The sequence below is a fragment of the Homalodisca vitripennis genome, chromosome X (genome assembly GCF_021130785.1).
Source record: "Homalodisca vitripennis isolate AUS2020 chromosome X, UT_GWSS_2.1, whole genome shotgun sequence".
NCBI classification, from domain to species: Eukaryota; Metazoa; Arthropoda; class Insecta; order Hemiptera; family Cicadellidae; genus Homalodisca; species Homalodisca vitripennis.
In genome coordinates this window covers 68,235,445-68,253,923 of record NC_060215.1, presented here as the reverse complement: position 1 = coordinate 68,253,923, position 18,479 = coordinate 68,235,445, and the positions used below count along the sequence as shown (strand labels likewise).

Genomic DNA, 18,479 nt, shown 5'->3' with positions numbered 1-18,479 from the left:
TGGTGTGGGGTATTTCCTTTAGAACAAACACAAAGAGGGTCCTAGTTCTGCAAAAAAAGGCAGTTTGTATTCTAGCTGGCCTTGGACACAGAGAATCATGCCGCATAGCCTTTAAACAACTAAGGGTGTTAACTGTAGTGAGCCTTTTCATCCTAGAAACTGCCTTACATGCTAAAAAGCAAAACCTGCAGAGAGGAACTGATATACACAATTAAAACACTAGAAGAGCCAATAGCATAGTACTTCCGATCCATCATCTTACACTCTATGAAAAACAACAGACATATCTGGGAGCAAAATTCCTCAACATCCTGCCGGAAGAGGTGAAAAACGCCCACTGCTAGAAGAAGTGGAGAAGAAATATCAAAGTATGGCTACAACAGCGCCCCTTCTACACAGTGGACGAATTTGAAAACTGGAGAAAGACTTTTGAATCTTTATAGTGGTTTTGGTGACACATTTACTGTTCTCAATGAATGATGTAAGTAAAGAATTATTGTCTATTGTCTAAGATATTTCTGGCGCCACAGTTAAGTTTGCTTTGTTGCCGTGATCAGAAAATATATACAAACAAAGGCCTGAGAAGCCTGCTTCTGACAATAAACAACTGAGATGCATCTGCATCTTACGATCAAGCACTGCATATTTAATGTTTACTAAGATTTACAGTTAAAAGTATATTTTTACTAAAACTTTCAGTTTTATTACCTCTGTGCTCCTACAGTGATAACAGAAATTATTGTAATAAGACGTGATGCTACTCTATGTTATCAATACTATAAATGTAAATAACTAACAAATTGAACTTAAATTATTAAACATATGATTGTGTTGTAATATTATAATGCTTACATAGAACAGTTGATTACATTTTGACAGGTTCTTTTAAATAAATAACATGTTTTTGCTACAATGTATTTCTTTTGAGAATGTTCACAACTTTAGAGGCCAGTGGGGTGGAGCCCTGAGGTTGTAGAGAAAAATCTTTACTTAGTGTGATTGTAGGGCACAATATAAAGGTATTTACCAAGTTTAATGTCTCTATCTTTCATTTTTTTCTGGACATTGAGTCAGTAAGGAAATCTTACTTATATATACATATAAGTTTTAGAGTCTGCATAAATTCTGGGATACCTCTGCCATCTAGATCAGGAGCTTTCCCAGTTCTTCCATTGCAGATATAGCTGTTCCAAAGATCTTGTTTGAAAATGGCTTAATGATTTCATGAAATACATCCTATCCTATTATTATTGCTTTAGAAGTACTGCACTAAACTAAATATTTTGTATAAAAACACTTGGAAATGTTTTCAAAAGTCGAAGATGTTTTAATTTTACATTAATTACAGGCAAATGTAAGAACTAAAAACGTTACAAGTTTGTATTTACCGTTTATAACATTGTGGAATTCATTGATGTAGATGGAGTTGAATAAGTCTAAGATGGGGATGTTGTCAATAACATCCACAATCAAATTATCTATTACTCTGAAGTCCTGCAATTGGAGGGTTTTAATCATCTTTTGTCTCCGCGCTTGCTTGGATGCCACCTATTCAAACAATACTTAAAAATAATAATCAATTTATAGTATTATGCACTGAATCTGAAATATTTTTCATCATGTTAAAATCCACACAAATTAGCATATCTGTATCTTTGTTTCTTCTTTAGGTACGGAGTTTGAGGTTGGCATATCTAAAAATTATAATACAATAGTTTCAAGAAGTTTTATTGGAGTACAATGGTTTCTATGACTTGTAAATTTATAAATCGTGTAAAGATGGACGCCCATGCAAGAGATCCGAAAATTTTTTAGTTTATTGAATCCACCCTATGTCTATTACTATTAACACCATTACCATATAAACAATAAAAAGTTCTTATTTTTATACATTTACCGAAAGTTAAAGTTCCTTTTTACTACTTTTAATTGTCTCAAATTACAAAAAATATACTTTGATGTTTACTCACTTACAGTAGTAATTCAAACTAAACAGATTTGAATAGTGTCTTGTATTTATTTCAATTATTACTTTAGTTCTGTGAAGTTTGTTTTTGATAATGGAAGGATTGTGAAGGAAACAGGATTTTTCTGGACATTTGCCATTATTTAGTGATACAAAAAATCAGTACTTCTAAGTTTTGAGATCTGCGATCTAATCTCCTCAGGTAAATAATTAACCTAACTCATAACTACAATCTAGGTTAAAATAAATAAATCATACCAGAACGTTGTGACACGCATAAGTCAGGAATCACAACAACTATGTTGTGCGTCAACTCAACTAACTCTAAAAAATGCACTTAATAAAAACAAGTTTACCATCCTTCTCAGTTCAATAATAACTTTAACAGGCTTTATGGTTCCCTATCAATTTTATACCTTTCGAATGGTATTTGTGTCTTCTCCAGAAGTTACAATGGAGTTTCTGTTGATAATATCTCTCACTAGAATGTTGTTGATCTCTGTGAAGTCACCCATCTGCAGACTGTGTATTGCAAGATGATTGGTCTTTACAGGAGATTTCACCATTGTTCCAGTCAGTAACAGATCTATCACAACATATGTATGTATGGTAACATGATATCTAACATAATTAAGAGATTTACCAGTGTTGTGATATCAGAACGTCCTTAAAATACGAATGTTAAAACTGTTAATAGTTTCATAAAAGAAATATAAAATATTCATAAACAAATTTGGTTTATTTAAATTTTGGTAAGGCTATAATATTAGCATTGTTTAATATTTTGTAAATATGTAGCCACAATAAGAAAAAACCTAACGGACATTTTAAAAGTCCAAAAAAACAATCAGAGCAATGATAAATCTGAATTTTTAAGATTCTGTTACAGAATACTTTGAACAACTAAATATTTTGACTTTTTTCATAATTTATTGTATTTAATGGGTATATCTTCACTGGCTTGGCAAAATTGGATTTGCTATACAGCTGATGTTCTTGATGAATAAGGCACTGGCCAAGAAAAAAATAACATCCTAATGATGTAAATTGGGATTTTAAAGGTTTCTATTAAAAACAATGCTAGTAAACTCTACAATAATTTGGTTCTTGTATTGTTGGTCTTGACAGGTTGGTTTAATCAAGAACTGCTAAACTAACAACATAATTTCTAACAGGTATTAGCAGCTGTTGTTGCTGCAGCTATTGAACTAATTGTCTGCTAGATTGCTGTTATGTATATGGAATTTAATAATATAAAAGCACTTATTTTATTAATCTTATTATTTGAAGGCTCTTGTATCAAGGTGTCTGTTGCCCATTTCCTAATTGGAAAACCATTTACATAAAACAACACTTTTCAGATTTATTGACCAACTTTAACATTATACAATCAAAAAGCTATAATACTTTTGAGCTTTAAACACGTTTACTTTTTTAGAGAAACAAATACACTTGCCTTAACATCAATTCCATAATTAAGAGCCGTGGGTTGTAATGACCTTGAGTTTTACCCTATAATGATGTTAAACCTCAAACATTGTTAACACCTTATTTTTGGTGATATAGTTGTGGGAGATGTCGTCTCATTTTAAAGAATAATTAATTTGCATCTAAATGATTTTCAGTTTTTCTTATAAAATTAATACTTTTTGAATATTTAAACAACACAATCCAAAACAGTTTGAGATTTTTTCTGAGTAACTAATAAAATATTAAAAACTTTTTGAAAAAGTGTTTTGATTCATATTAAGTATATCTTTAAAATGAGGCATCACCCATATCTCTAAACCAAAAGTAAGGATGTAAAAGTTTTTGAGATTTAACAGTGTTTTGATGGAGTTAAAATTAAGTTATGACCTGATCTTAAACTTCCATTCCAGATTTCCCAATACCTTTCTTCCTTGTATAATTTGAAAACTTGTTTAGATAACTATATTTCTTATTAATTGGGAATCCCTCTCCATATTATTCAGGAATGTAAATCTCATGCAATGTGGCTTAGAGCCCTCTGGATCTGAGCAGGTTAAATACTAATGAATATTTACATATGAATATATACTAATGAATAATTACATATGTAAATAACTCCTTACCGTCCACTGATCTGTTAGCAATTTTATTAAGAGTTACTAGTGAATCAACCTTAAGTGTTTTTGCTTTTATGCTCACTAGTCTCTGATCACTGTTCAGTGACAAAAACGATTCTGGTACAAATTGTCTGTTATTTACAGTTGCAGAACTCAATGAGTTTATATTTGCTGACTCTATAAATAGATCTCCATTGTAAGTAAGATGTTTTGTATTCTTGTACTCTTTAGCAGAGACGAGAGCAGTTGAAAGTGTTTCAATTAGTCCTCCAAGATATGAAATTGTTGAAACCAATTTCTTTATTTTTCTAGCAGATGAGGCATCTATGTTCGTCACGCTCCAAATGTTTCCACTGAGAACTTTTGCCAATGCTGAAACTATTAAAATACTTTGGAATATAGTCATTATATTACTAGTATTATAATATTATATAGTATTATATTATTAATTAAAATACTTATCAATCTTATTATTTTATTACAGGCATGGATTGATGAACAAGTCCAATTTATTTCGGAAATTCTAAGTGGATTTTTCAACTTCACAGTACATATTATGTACAAGGAAGAAATATAAAACAATACTGTTGAAAATTCAAACATGTTTTATTGGCATGTGTTTGCAAGACGTCTAGAACTTATTGGGGATGGCAACAAATATTGATTAATTGCTGCAATTTTCATTAATAACATAGTTTTTATTTATGTAACTATTTTATATTTATTATGTTACTTGTAATTAAATGAGAATAAGTTATATTTTCCACTTAGAAAATATATAATATAGTATTCAATGATCTAGTTTCAAATTAGTACTTTTATAACAAATTCTAAAAATTATACATCACTAAAAAAGTTGTGAAACAAATATAATAACTTGAAAAATACAAATCATGGATAGGATCAGAATGACATATATATATATATATATATAGAGGGTGATTACCGGGAAACGCATGTTTTTGACTTACGTTTGTCATGCGACGGTTTTACGCAAATGGTGAATCAGTCACTCAGACTCAGCGAGACTTTTGTGCACATTTGAACATTGCACGGCATGGAGCTATCCCTGATCGTAACACGATATTGCGTTGGATACATAATGTTAACACAGCTAGATCTTTGCTTAAGAAGAAACCTCCTAGATCGGTAACGACAGTTACTACCCCTGAGACAGTTGAAAGAGTACGCCTTGCAACAGTTCAGAGTCCTAGCCACTCAATTCGGAAGCGGGCATCTGCTCTCAGACTTCGCTCATTCACAGTGAGGAAGATTTTGGTCACACATTTTAAATTTCATCCTTTCAAGTTGGCAGTATGTCATCAATTGAGTCAAGCAGATAAGAGACAACGTGTAAATTTTTGTAACACAATGAGTGAAATTTTGGAAGAAAATGACAAAGCAGTTATCCTTATGAGTGATGAAGCGCATTTCCACTTGGACGGAGCAGTCAATAAACAGAAGTTACGATTTTGGTGTGCAGAAAATCCTAAAAACGTAGCTGAGAGACGTCTTCATAGCTTATGTGTGACTGTGTGGTGTGCGGTTATTGAAAAGGGGATCATTGGTCCTTATTTTTTTTAAGACGACGATGGCAGAGCAGTGACAGTGAATGCACAACGGTACCTGAAAATGTTAGAAGAATATCTCTTGCCAGAACTGCGCCGTCAATGTATAGAGATACGTAATGTTTGGTTCCAACAAGATGGGGCAACAGCCCATACGGCTCGCATTAGTATGGAATTCCTTCTGCGAACATTCCCTACAAGAGTGATCTCACGATTTGATGATGTCACTTAGCCTTCTCGCTCACCAGATCTTACAATTCCAGATTTCTTTCTGTGGGTATTTTTGAAATCTAGAGTTTACATAAACAAGCCACGAACAATAGAGGAACTTAAAGAAGCTATTCGCCAGGAAATCAACGCCATTCCTAGAGATATGTTAGCAAAATCCGTAGCAAGTTTTAAAGAACGCCTTCAACACTGTATCCAAGCAGAAGGCGGGCCACCTTAGAGATGTAATTTTTAAACGCTGTAAGTAATTTTATTCTGAAATTGCAGATTGTGTACACTGTTTTTCCACTCATAAATACTCTTATTGCTTTGAATTCCCTGAGTACTCATTATTTGAAAAACATGCTTTTCTCGGTAATCACCCTGTATATATGACATATGTGATAAAGTTTTTTTTTAATTTCTTATATACTTTAAATGTAAGTTAATTTCCATAGAATTTAATACATTCGACTCATTAGATTAAATATAAGGTTATAACTTTAATTAACTATCAGTTTTAAATAATTTGCTGTCTGATTCCAACACATAATAGTTTTGTCTTTTTTGGTTCTGTACTGATTTTTTTTACTTTTTACAGTTACATCAGTTATAATTTTAAAACCATCATCATTTATAAATCTCTGAAATTATTTTGTTACTTTTTAGCTCAATATTTGGTTTTGATTAGACTAATCTATACTAAACTATGATGGCATGCTGTAGGCATCTTAGATTCATGAATTTTATTTTTAATCAATACACATAGAAATGCCGAAAAGATTAATGGTATTGGATCAAGTCATAACGAAAAGTTTAAATTTATTATGTGCTGACTGAAGATGGCTCTTCACAACAAAGCTCAAATATTTCAAAATTTCAATTGTGTTTTGGCTTAGAGTGAACCTAAAACTTAGATGATAGTCACTATTTAACTATTTTCAATGGTGTTGATTCATATTATTTAACACATCTTATAAAATATAAAAAAATATGGTAATTTATTAATAAACCCTTTTCAAATCAGGCTAAAATATTTATGTTGGAAAAAAAGCAAATTCATTTTTCAGTTAAGTTTGTCTAAAAACCTGGTGTAAAAAGAAAATTCTTGAACGTTTCATAAAATCATATCTCAACTTTAACATCAAATATCTGTGGTACCAAAATCTTCAGGAATCTTCTGTTTCTTTTCAATAATAACAGTACCATATTGATGTAACATATTAAATAAAATTAAAATTATTTTATAAAGTTTTATATTTCTGTCTGCTAAATATTTTCATTTAAAAACTAAGAGCACAAAAAGTTTCACATAAATTAAGCAAGAAATATTTCTATAACTAAAAAGGTTTTGTTCACCAATTGTCTCTTGAAAGAAAAAACATTCTGTTACCTCTTGTGACAGTTTCTACTAACATTTACATTTATGGATAAAATATAAAACTTTTACAAACCAAAAAAATTACAGACATGCTGTGCATATTATAATTATATTATAATATTATATTATTATAGTCATGTAAGTCACATTTACATCATTTCATACAATAGAATACAGAGGTGTGGCGTGACGACCACACGTAATTTAATTTAAAAAGTTCTCGGGTTCTAATTCGGACACGGTGATGGAAACTAGCCCAGGTTGCTGTAATAAAAATTCTCTCCTCGGTTGGCCAAATAAAACAATTTAGTTTATTGCGAAAACAATTTGAATTTTATTGCATAATTTAGAATCAGTTGAACAATTACAAATTTAGAACGGGAGAGAGAGCGAGAGAGCGATTTCACGCGAGCTTGACGCGTTCAAAACCCTGGCACGACTGCGACTCAGAACAACGAACTCCAGGGAGCAGCGTTGTTCCAGACGCTACCTCAGCAAATTCCTGCCTGTTTACCACCCAGTAACTGCGCAGCTGCTCTGGGTATGGAAAATTACCAGGCTTACTGCTGACAGACTTGGACTTACAATTCATGTGCTGAATTAAAATATATATCTTCTCCACCTGCACTGCTTAACCTAATAAGTCTGGCTGCATATATTCATTACTCGTTACTACAATTAAATGTTATGCTGAATAAAAATAAAATATATTACTGATGATTTAATATTTTAAATTGGCTGATTAAGACCGCATACGATGTTACCGGTCTGGTCTTAGAACTATATGCTGGGGTCGTCACAGAGGGTTGATTGGGCAAAAGAATACCCCCATCATCACGACTCTATTGTAACATAAGCCTGAAATATAGGAAACCCAGATCATCTTGAGGCTTTTAATAACCCCCAAGACATTCATAGAAGCTAAAAAAACACCTGAAAAGGTGTTTCCACTTAGTCAGGCAATCGATTTGTAGTCACAAATGAGGTATGTATTAGTCTCCTTGGACTCACTGCAGAAGTGGCACATATAACTCAGAGATATCTAGCTTATGTAAGTGGTAATTAAGTGGGCAATGTTCAGTCAATAAATTAGTGTATAATCTGATATTTAGTCTTCCAAGTCCAAGAATAGCTTAGCTATCAGTCGATAAGGGATCTATGATAGCTTTCACTTATTTCAGACCTGGAAAATTTTCTAGAGGAGGCAAGTATCTATAGCTACCCATTCTATGATAGCATACTTAATTTGACATTTAGCCAAGCTACAAAAAGGTTCTAGGTTCATACACAACATAGATCCAGGTCTCATTACAGTCTATCGAGTATCCAATGTCTCATTCTTGCAACCCCCTCATGCTCTGATATCAGAGTGACTGTTGCAGATAGCCAGGGCTCTAGGTAATAATAGAGAGTCCCAAACCAACTTAAGAGACAAAGGCACAGCTTTTTAGTTTTCTAGTAGTTAATAATGACAACACTTCTCCAATATTATTTTATTTTTTATATGCCTTTTGAAACCAAAGGTTTTATCTTCAGTCGACTCCATAAAACTGCATTTAATCAGGAAATACAATTCAAGTAAATATCTTAAATTAATAAAAGATGTTATAAAACAAATGCACCTAGATGCTTGGGAATCACTTCACGTAGATAGAAACAAAGAAAATCGAATTAATGATGAATAAGGCTATTGAAGATTCCATTCTACTGTCTTCTCAATTTATTAAAAACTAAACTGTATTCCGGTATAATTTTCCATACTGGCTGACAAGTTTTCCAAATCTTTGTATTTACACCATATGGCAGTTTAATAATATTTGTACCATATGAAAGCCTCATTCCAAAAATAAAATAATATTGGAAAATTGTTGTCATTACTAATTACTAATTTAAATTATTTCCAATTGTTCCAACAGTCTTCAAAGGTGCAGCTGTTGAGAGACCTCAGTGCACCTTGACTGTCTAATAGGATATAGATCTTATGGCCTCCTTCAGTTTCATTGATAGATTGGCTCAGGCATAAGTTACAGGTATATTATATCATTACTGATGCTATATCGATTGCTGGAGTTTTTCACGTAATTATAAATTATTTATTGTTGGTCTTTTTTGGATAACATAGTCAAACCTCTAGCTGTCGCATTGATAGTGGTCTGTCTGTTGGTAAGAAGAAGTGAAGGTAGCATCGATAGAAGAGTTCTTGTTTGATTCTCCAGTGATCCAATGCCATTTAACAAGCTGCTAACCCTCTTCTCCACTCTACTGGTTTCCATCACGATCTGATCTCCTGAAAAATAAGAGTCAAGTGAGAGCTGCTAGTAATATAATCCACCTACTTTCTGTAATTGTATGCAGTTCTCTCTTGTAAAATGTGGGATTCCCTGGAATCTATTCTTGGTTCTTTAGTATTCAGTTTATATATTAATAAACACAATCTAATCAATAGGTAGTCAGTTAAATGAATTACTGTATTACTAGTTGTCTTCATTATTACAATACTGTAACATGTCTCGTGCATTACATTTTATAATATATTGATTGGCTACTTATTTTTAATACTTTTATAATGCAGGATGGACTGAATGAATGGTTAATTTTGTCAAGAAATGTGTCCGTGTGAGTGCGTGCGTATGTGCGTGCGTGTGTGTGTGTGCGTGTGCGTGCTTTGGTGGTGGCATATTCAATGTGAATAATTAGACAATTAGTAGATGTTTATGACTGTATGAACTAAATTGAATATTTTTTTATTTATTAGAGGAAATCTAATAATGTGCACCATTCTAGGAAAAATTTAAACCCTTATTTTGTGGTTTAAATTTAATACTGACGTAATATACATTAATTTTACCAATTTTATTATAAAGAAGCATGACATTTTTGTTAAACTATAATTAGAAAGAGTTTACTATTTTTCTTTTAACTTTGCATGTTAGTTAATGAAGTACTTAGTTTGGAAGTAGTTTGGATCACTGTTTAATGATAGTTTGAGAATTTAGTTATATTCTTATACCGTAAAAGGTTTAGATGTCTCCTTGTCGTTTCAATTGAATAGTGATATGTGATATACTGATATTAAGAAATGTATATGGTTAATGAATGAATGGACAGCTGTATTAGCTACATGTACAAGTTTTTTCAGAATGGATAAAATGATCAACTTTTTGGATAAATATATAAGGATTGACTGCCAGATTATAGAGAATAATTATGAAACAAGTATATCTGTTTTTTTATGTGTGGTCTGTGTATGGCTTTTAGCCTATTTATGTTTAGTAAATATGATTTGTTTTGTTATATAAACACTAGAAGGCATTTTTATATTTTTTCCTGTCAATGTTATTTAAAATTACTAATCTGTACAGCGTTATTATTAGTTATTAAAGTTTTTAAATGCGCAAATTACTATCTATTTGTACTTATTGAGAAGAGCAATTACTTTTTATTATATAGTTTTATTTTCATGTGTAGCGTACCAAGTATCACTATACATGTTACGAGTCTTTTGCTTAATATGCATATCGTGTTATAATAATACATCAGTATTACTAATTATTTAGTTTTCTAATATTTATAAGCTCCTTGGCCCGCTGGATGTGTCAGGCGAATGTTAAGTAAGCAAATAATTTCTATATGTATTGTGTACAGATTAGATGGTGATTACTTAGGTATTCTGCTAAGAGGTAATTATAGGTATAATTTTACAATTACATATTATTGAATATTGTGATGGAAACGAAGTCAGTCATAAAACAGTACTAGTTGTTGTAAAAATAATTAGGCATATACTTTTCCGACTGTAGTTTTGAGTACTGTATTTTTTTAATAATATTTTTGGAACTGGTGTCAATATTCGAAAATGTAATAACGATGCGGGGCGGCGGGAGGGGTTTGGACTGTCTGTCTGTCGTTTTGATTTTGTCTGAGTCTCATTTATAAGTCATAAGTGCTTGATTTTTTTCGGTTTGTTGTATATGAAGTAGAATGGATAAAATGATCAACTTTTTGGATAAATACACAAGGATTGACTACCAGATTATAGAGAATAATTATGAAACAAGTATTTTTGGGTCAGATAATGGGCTTAAGATATTCTACTTGAATATAAGAAGTTTTTATAAAAACGTTGACAATTTAGTGATTTATTTAGAGGGTATGAATACGAGATGGGACCTCATTACACTGGGGGAGACTTGGCTCGGTGAGGACGATGTCGGGGTGCAACTCGAGGGCTACAACTTATATAAAACGTATAGGGGGAAAACAAGGAATGATGGTGTGTTAGTGTTTGCGAGTGAGCGTGTGTGTGTGTCGGTGCGAGAGGAGGAGCTGGGCGACGTGTATGGACTCAGCCTGGATTTCATGTATAACAACAAACAATGTAACATACTCGCTTTGTACAGGACTCATGACAGTGACCTAGACGTCTTTACTAACGCTTTAAACCAATACTACTCAAATACTGATAAAAGCAAAACATACATTCTTATCGGTGACATCAATGCAAACCTAATTAAAACAGATAACAAAACTGAACGTTACTTGGACGTGATGTATGAGACTGGTTTTATGTGTGGTATTACGGAACCGACTAGAGTCATAGGGGACAGTAAGACTTGTATAGACCATATATTTGTGAGGCACAATAACTATGATCAGATTAAAACTGCTGTTATAGCGAATAATATTACAGATCATTACAGTATTGTGTTAAACATTGAAATAAATTACCCTCGGTCTAATCCAAGCTATCAAATTGCCTCTAACTACATCTTAGACAAATATAAATTGCAAAATAACATAAACGGGTGTGACTGGACTCATGTTATTGACACAGCGGATCTCAATACTAGCGCTAATCTGTTTTTAGCCACTATAAAAGACTGTACGGACAACGTGTGTAAAAATATTACCAATCCCAAACCGAGACTACGTAAACTGAAACCTTGGATTACAGAAAGCTTAGTACGGTCTATCAGGAAAAGAGATAAATTGACGCTTTTGAGAAAACAACCATTTAGTACTGATTTGAAACTTTATTTCATGACATACAGGAACAGACTGGACAGACTTATAAGGACTACGAAAAAGAACTACTTTAGGAAAAAAATTAACAATAATTGTAATAACCCTAAAATTTTTTGGCAAGCCGTCAAGGAAATGAGTGGAAGGACTAATAAAAATGACGGATTTCCTCTAGAACAGTATACAGGTAACAGACAGTACGCGACGATGAATGATGTAAGTAAACAGATGGCCGACGAGTTCAATGACTATTTCTCACAGGTTGGATTTAACTTGGCTAGCTTAATCGACTCGAGCGGTCCGCTTGTTGTAGACGATAACGACTATACTGTGGACTCTGTTTTTACTATGAGAACTGTCACGGAACAAGACTTACACAACTGTCAGTAGCCTATGCGGAGGCTCAGCTCCTGGGTACGATTGCATTTCCGCTTCCTTTCTTAAAGACAACTTTCAGCTGTTTTTTGAACCTCTGCTACACATTATTAACAATAGCATACGTTCCGGAAAGTTTCCTGATGCTTTCAAGGCTGCTAAAGTGATTCAAGGTTGCTAAAGTGATTCAACTGTTTAAGAGCAATGATATTACACAAAAATCTAACTTCCGTCCAATTAGCTTACTTAGTGTGTTCTCTAAAGTGTTAGAGAAAATTGTAAGAAATCAACTCACAGATTATGTTGAAAGACTAAATATTCTGACAGACCGCCAGTTCGGGTTCAGGAGATCTAAAAATGTGGCCGATGCGCTGTTCTCAGTAACGAAAGATATCAATTTGGCATTAAGCAAAGGTAACCGATGTTTATTAATATTTCTAGATCTAACAAAAGCATTTGATACGGTAGACAGGAAAAAATTACTTCAGAAACTTCATTTGATTGGCGTACGTGGAACATCGTTTAACTGGTTCCAAACATACTTGGCCAACAGAGAGCAGTTTACAACTATCAATGGTGTTAATAGTGACCTGAAGCCCGTTCAACTATGGTGTAATCCAGGGGAGTACTCTTGGACCATTATTATTTTTAATTTACATGAATAATATTTCAAAAATCAATATTTCCGGTAGCTTGTATCTTTTTGCTGATGACACTGTAATTTTTTTCCAAGCGGAAATGTCGGACGATGTTTTCGTAAAAGCAGCTCAAAGCATGTCAAAAATAAAAAAATGGTTTGATCAAAATTTGTTAACCTTGAATGTTGCTAAAACAAAATTTATGCCCTTATCATTACGCGAATCCAGCGACACTTCGATTAATAGTATTAAGCTCCATGTATGCGACGACTTCACTCGTAACACTGATTGCCCTTGTGACATAATTGACTGTGTTAATGAATATAAATATCTTGGCGTTATGTTTGACAATTGATTGACATGGACTGAACACATAAGTTATATAAATAAGAGATTAAGAAAAATGATTTTCGTGTTTCAACAATTACATGAAGTACTGACAATTAGAGAAATTAGGATGGCATATTTCGCATATGTGCAGTCAATTATTGAGGGGAGGATTTTAGCATGGGGGGTGCTTACAGGACAGTTATAGATCGGCTTCTCGTCACACAAAAAATCTATTATGGAGGCGGCATTGGGGAGGTGTCGAAGGTACTCTTCAGATGCTTTGTACAATGAAATGCAAGTTTTGGATGTTAGACAGCTTTACATCAAAGCACTTGTTATTTACGTTTTTAAAAATCAACCAAACCTATTTGACTCTTTGCCTCATGAATATTCCACAAGATACGCTACTACAGGACAGACTAGAGTTCCGAAAACCTTCTCTACTACTAATACATATTATATAGCACACATTATTTTCAATAAATTGCCGGATTCCATAAAAAATACTAATTATATAACAATGTTTTCTTTAAAAAGAAGAATTATTAATTGGCTAAATTTGGTGGGAACAGATCGTACTGAATTCTTGATTACATCAAATTATAGACAATAGATGATGTGGGTTAGGATGGGAGGCGGAAAAATGAATATAAATGTTGGTGTAACAGGCATGTAAGGATGTAGTGTGAGTGCGTGCGTATGTTTGAAATATACTGGAAGCATATGGGTTTGTTTGGACAAGTATATAGCTAGTATGATTGTATGTATGTTGGTTTGTAAGTATGTATTAGGAAATAAGTAATATAGTGTGAGCGATTTTTAGTTTTAATTTTTGTGTACATATAAGAGTGCGAATATGTATGTGTGTGTGTGTGTGTGTGTGTGTGTGTGTGTGTGTGTGCGCGCGCGCGTGTGTGTATGTGAATTTGAGTGTGTGTGTGTCTTCTGGGGGAGGTCATGCGAGACTAATACGTTGATGCCATAAGTATAGATAACAACCCTTGATGATAAGGAATGGTGAATTTTGTACGCAGTTTTTCCAATGTCCGTCTGTTAACTAAGAGTTGCACCAAGGCCTGTCCGTGGTCTTGATCTCCGACAGTTGGTCGTTTTGTCCTTCTAATAATTATTTCCATTCACTTACTTCATCAGATTCATTCTCACTTTAGTTTTATTTTTCATTCTATCAAACATTATTTTTACTTTATTTTTTTTTACTTAATAAGATATAACAAAATTTTTAAGGTTTGAAATACCAATTGAGTACTTTGTGGTGACTCGTTCTCACGCACAGGCTTTAGTAGCCCATGTAAGAATATTTCTCAAATAATTAAATTAGAAATATAAAGTTATTTTACACAATATACGGCAAAAACCAAATATTTATTGTAATTGTATATTTTTAGACAATGAATATATTAATATATATCATTTGTAAATTTTGTTTTCGGAGAATAAACGATTTTGATTTGATAATACATTAAACGAGAAGTTCCTTAGAAATTCAGATCTCATAATATATGATGATGAAAACTAGTTTTGGTATACAGCCAGTTCAGGCTTTTGCTTTCAAATGCTTTTATTACAACTCCTTTAAAATTAATTACAGTCAATTAACTTTTAATTGCCATAATTTTAAGGCAGTAAATACTCAAGAACTCTCTTGTGTTATACATGTCTTCTCAGAAGTTACATTGAAAGTGTTTTGGTATATGTAAACCTAAACAAAATTTTATCATCGGATAATCAGATCAACAGTATTTGTAAAAAGATTTTGTCAGTAACGTTCTTACTCAGAGATCTTAATCACCATAAATGTTTTCAAAACAGCCTGTTTAAATGTGTTTATATTCTTATATTCTGTCTGAAAGAATCATACACGGGAAAATGTGCTCTAGATAAATCACAGAGTAATTGAGTAATTGGAAAACTAGACTATGCAGAATTCTGTAATGATTGTGGAGAATTGACTTTATTAACAATGCCATAAATTTATGTTTATAAAACAATAATATTTTGTGTGATCAAATGTCTATTAGGCAAGACAGTGGTATTCACATGCATCTTGCCTTACTGAGAGATAGCAATGGGGTGGCTTGTCCACATAATATGAGCACATGCTCACACACTCACATCTTGCTTCAAGATCGGTGAATAGTTAAAAATCCACAGCTCACACTTGCTAGCACATTCAAGTAGTCAATTTTTCCCTCTTTTCTTAAAACTAATGTAAACTTACTGTAATTTAAATTTTTAATTGGATTATTAATTTTAATATGAGTATGTTATAATAGCCTATGAAGTGAAAAAAATTTAAATATAACTATCCACTGTGAGTTCTGTAGTGAATAATTCTTGAAATGAAACAATCTTTTTGGTAGCTACCTAAAATTGCTCATTATTTAACAAATATAATTTAAATTACATCTAGAACCCATGACATTTTTCAATTTTCAAAGTAGTTTTTTGTGTGTGGTAGACAAAATAAGGGATTTCGAAATAAATAAAAACCTATTTAGTTGCCAACTAACCCTAACTCACTCCCTGAGAATATGAATATAAAAATTATCAACTATACAAAATGCTCAATTAAGGAGATTTTTAGTTTCAAGAGCTCCCTAGCTAGAAGATAAATTTATGCAAAATTTATATACTACTTTAAATAAAAAAGATTAATAAACTACTTAGACAATAAAGAAGGGCTGTATTGCTGAAGATCTGAGAAAAACAAATATTACTAAAGATAATATTTAAACTTCAATCTAGTATAATTTATTTGTAAACAATGTATTTTTTGAGCCAATAAAATTATTGTTATAGAACATGGGCTATATGATAAAAGGAACTTATTGAAGTAAAAGTATCATTTCAATTGTGATTGACATATATACTAGTATAATTAATTGAATTATTTTATAACTTTTAGTAATAACATTACAGCATAAATTACAACACATTTATATACATCAAATCATTAACATATTAATATTTTTAATTGTACTAGCAAAAGAAACTATTTACATAGATAATCAGACTGGAAACTATTATGAGATTGGCATATTTTTGTTAAACGACTTTGTTTGAGGTGACAACTAAATTGAAGAAACAGGTGATGACTAAGAGTAGCAATCATTAGTGTTGGCTTCAGAAACAACATCAATAAGACCTCTTATCCCGTCTTACCTAGTGCCAGTTAGATGTGACCTGCTGCACGAATATCAGCACGAGTAATTGGAACTTTCACAATTTTAACATTTTAATTTGTATGTTTATTAAAAATACACTGATAATTGTTTATGAAGTGCTTTTGTTACTTACCAGTTTCATATGGATTTGAGAACTTTATATGGACATTTATAAGTGTTATAAAATTAGTTTCTTTTACTTTTGATTGGACAAGTATATATATTTTCTTGTTTTCTTCATACATTATCAGTTTGATAATTTTTAGATCTTGGAGTTCATCTTTACTCAAGTGTTCATCAGTTTGGTCCATATAATTATCCATTTCAAATACTTTTTCCAGTCTTGTTGAAATCATAACATAAATTTTAAAAGACGGCTGCAAAAATATATTGAAGTTACGTGTCAAACATCTACATTTAAAAAGTTTTTAAAGAAATAACATACCATAGTTGTTATAATGTTCATATTATACGTTAGTTCAATGTGTATGACTGAAGAAAATAATAACATAAATGTTATCATCATGAATGTTCAATAAAGGCAACAATTTAAATGTGTTGACAGTGAATATAAAAGTCAACAGTAGTAACCAATCAGGAGTCAACCAGTGAAGGGGAAAATTTGAATAGCATTTTAAAATAGTTAACTGAAGATCTAACTGAGGCCAATGAAAAAATAATAGACAAAAACATAAACTGAAATCTTGTAACAAGGGTAATACAACAATAGGAAGAAATCACATAAATACATTTGAACAATTAGAAAATACAATCCTGCAACACATGTAACAATGCACAGTGAGCACTTTTTCAGCATTTTTCTAACAGTTTTTTCAGCTTATTCAACAGTTTAAATCATCACAATGCAGTTGCTAAAACAATCAGAGGTTATATGAGTAAAGCCAAGTTATTAACACATATATATTATTTTATACTACAATTATAAGATAAAACATTTAATGCTTTGAACTAACTACCTATTAAAGTAGTTACCAATATTTTCTCCATTATATTTTTCACGCTACCAATGAAAAAGTTTACATTTTCAAACAGATTATAATCATTGAAATATACAATATGTTTTATAATAAGGAAAAATATAATTTTTTTTAGTAAAGTGGGTTATACTGACAAATCCTGGACTCTGAACATATTTCCATCAGGTCAAGACTTGAGATGAGAACTGGGAAAAATTACAAGTATTTTAATTGTTAGTTAATGTTGATACATCTTACTTACTTAATACTATACATTTTAATATAAACCATACAAAAAAATAATAGCCTTAGACCAATCCAGTGACAAAACAATAGAAATAAAGGAAGTGGTATGAAAATAAAGTAAAATAAAAATATTTTTTGTATGTATTATGTTATTAACTCCACTTATAGGGTTATCTATTTATATTAATGTAATGAAAATAACTAAAACCCTTTAAATTAAAACTTTTTATTACATACATGTGTTTCGGTTTTTAACCATCTTCAGTGTACATTAACCTCTAAATAAATAAATAAATAATAAACAATGAGATATACACATGTGGACCTTTTAAACATATGTTAAATTTAAATGACACAGTTGTAATTTTCTTATTAGTAATCTGTATTTAATATTTTAATTTTTTCAAAATTGGATTTGTCTTATTTTTCAGATTACTATTTAAAATATTTTTGTATATACTATGCAATTAATGTGAATAACAATAACTAAAATTCGT

The 18,479-nt window shown here is 31.6% G+C and overlaps 1 protein-coding gene across 1 annotated transcript in view; it reads right to left on the bottom strand.

Annotated features, from left to right (window-relative positions):
- The window catches only part of LOC124369136, an 80,453-nt gene that overhangs the window by 45,291 nt on the left and 16,683 nt on the right, over positions 1–18,479 (bottom strand). Inside the window, exons 8-12 of the mRNA XM_046826908.1 lie at positions 16,893–17,136; positions 9,338–9,496; positions 4,060–4,431; positions 2,383–2,552; positions 1,389–1,548 (exon numbers count right to left, since the gene is read on the bottom strand). Of these exons, the coding sequence (XP_046682864.1) occupies positions 1,389–1,548; positions 2,383–2,552; positions 4,060–4,431; positions 9,338–9,496; positions 16,893–17,136 (1,105 nt within the window). The remainder of the gene's footprint in view (positions 1–1,388; positions 1,549–2,382; positions 2,553–4,059; positions 4,432–9,337; positions 9,497–16,892; positions 17,137–18,479) is intronic.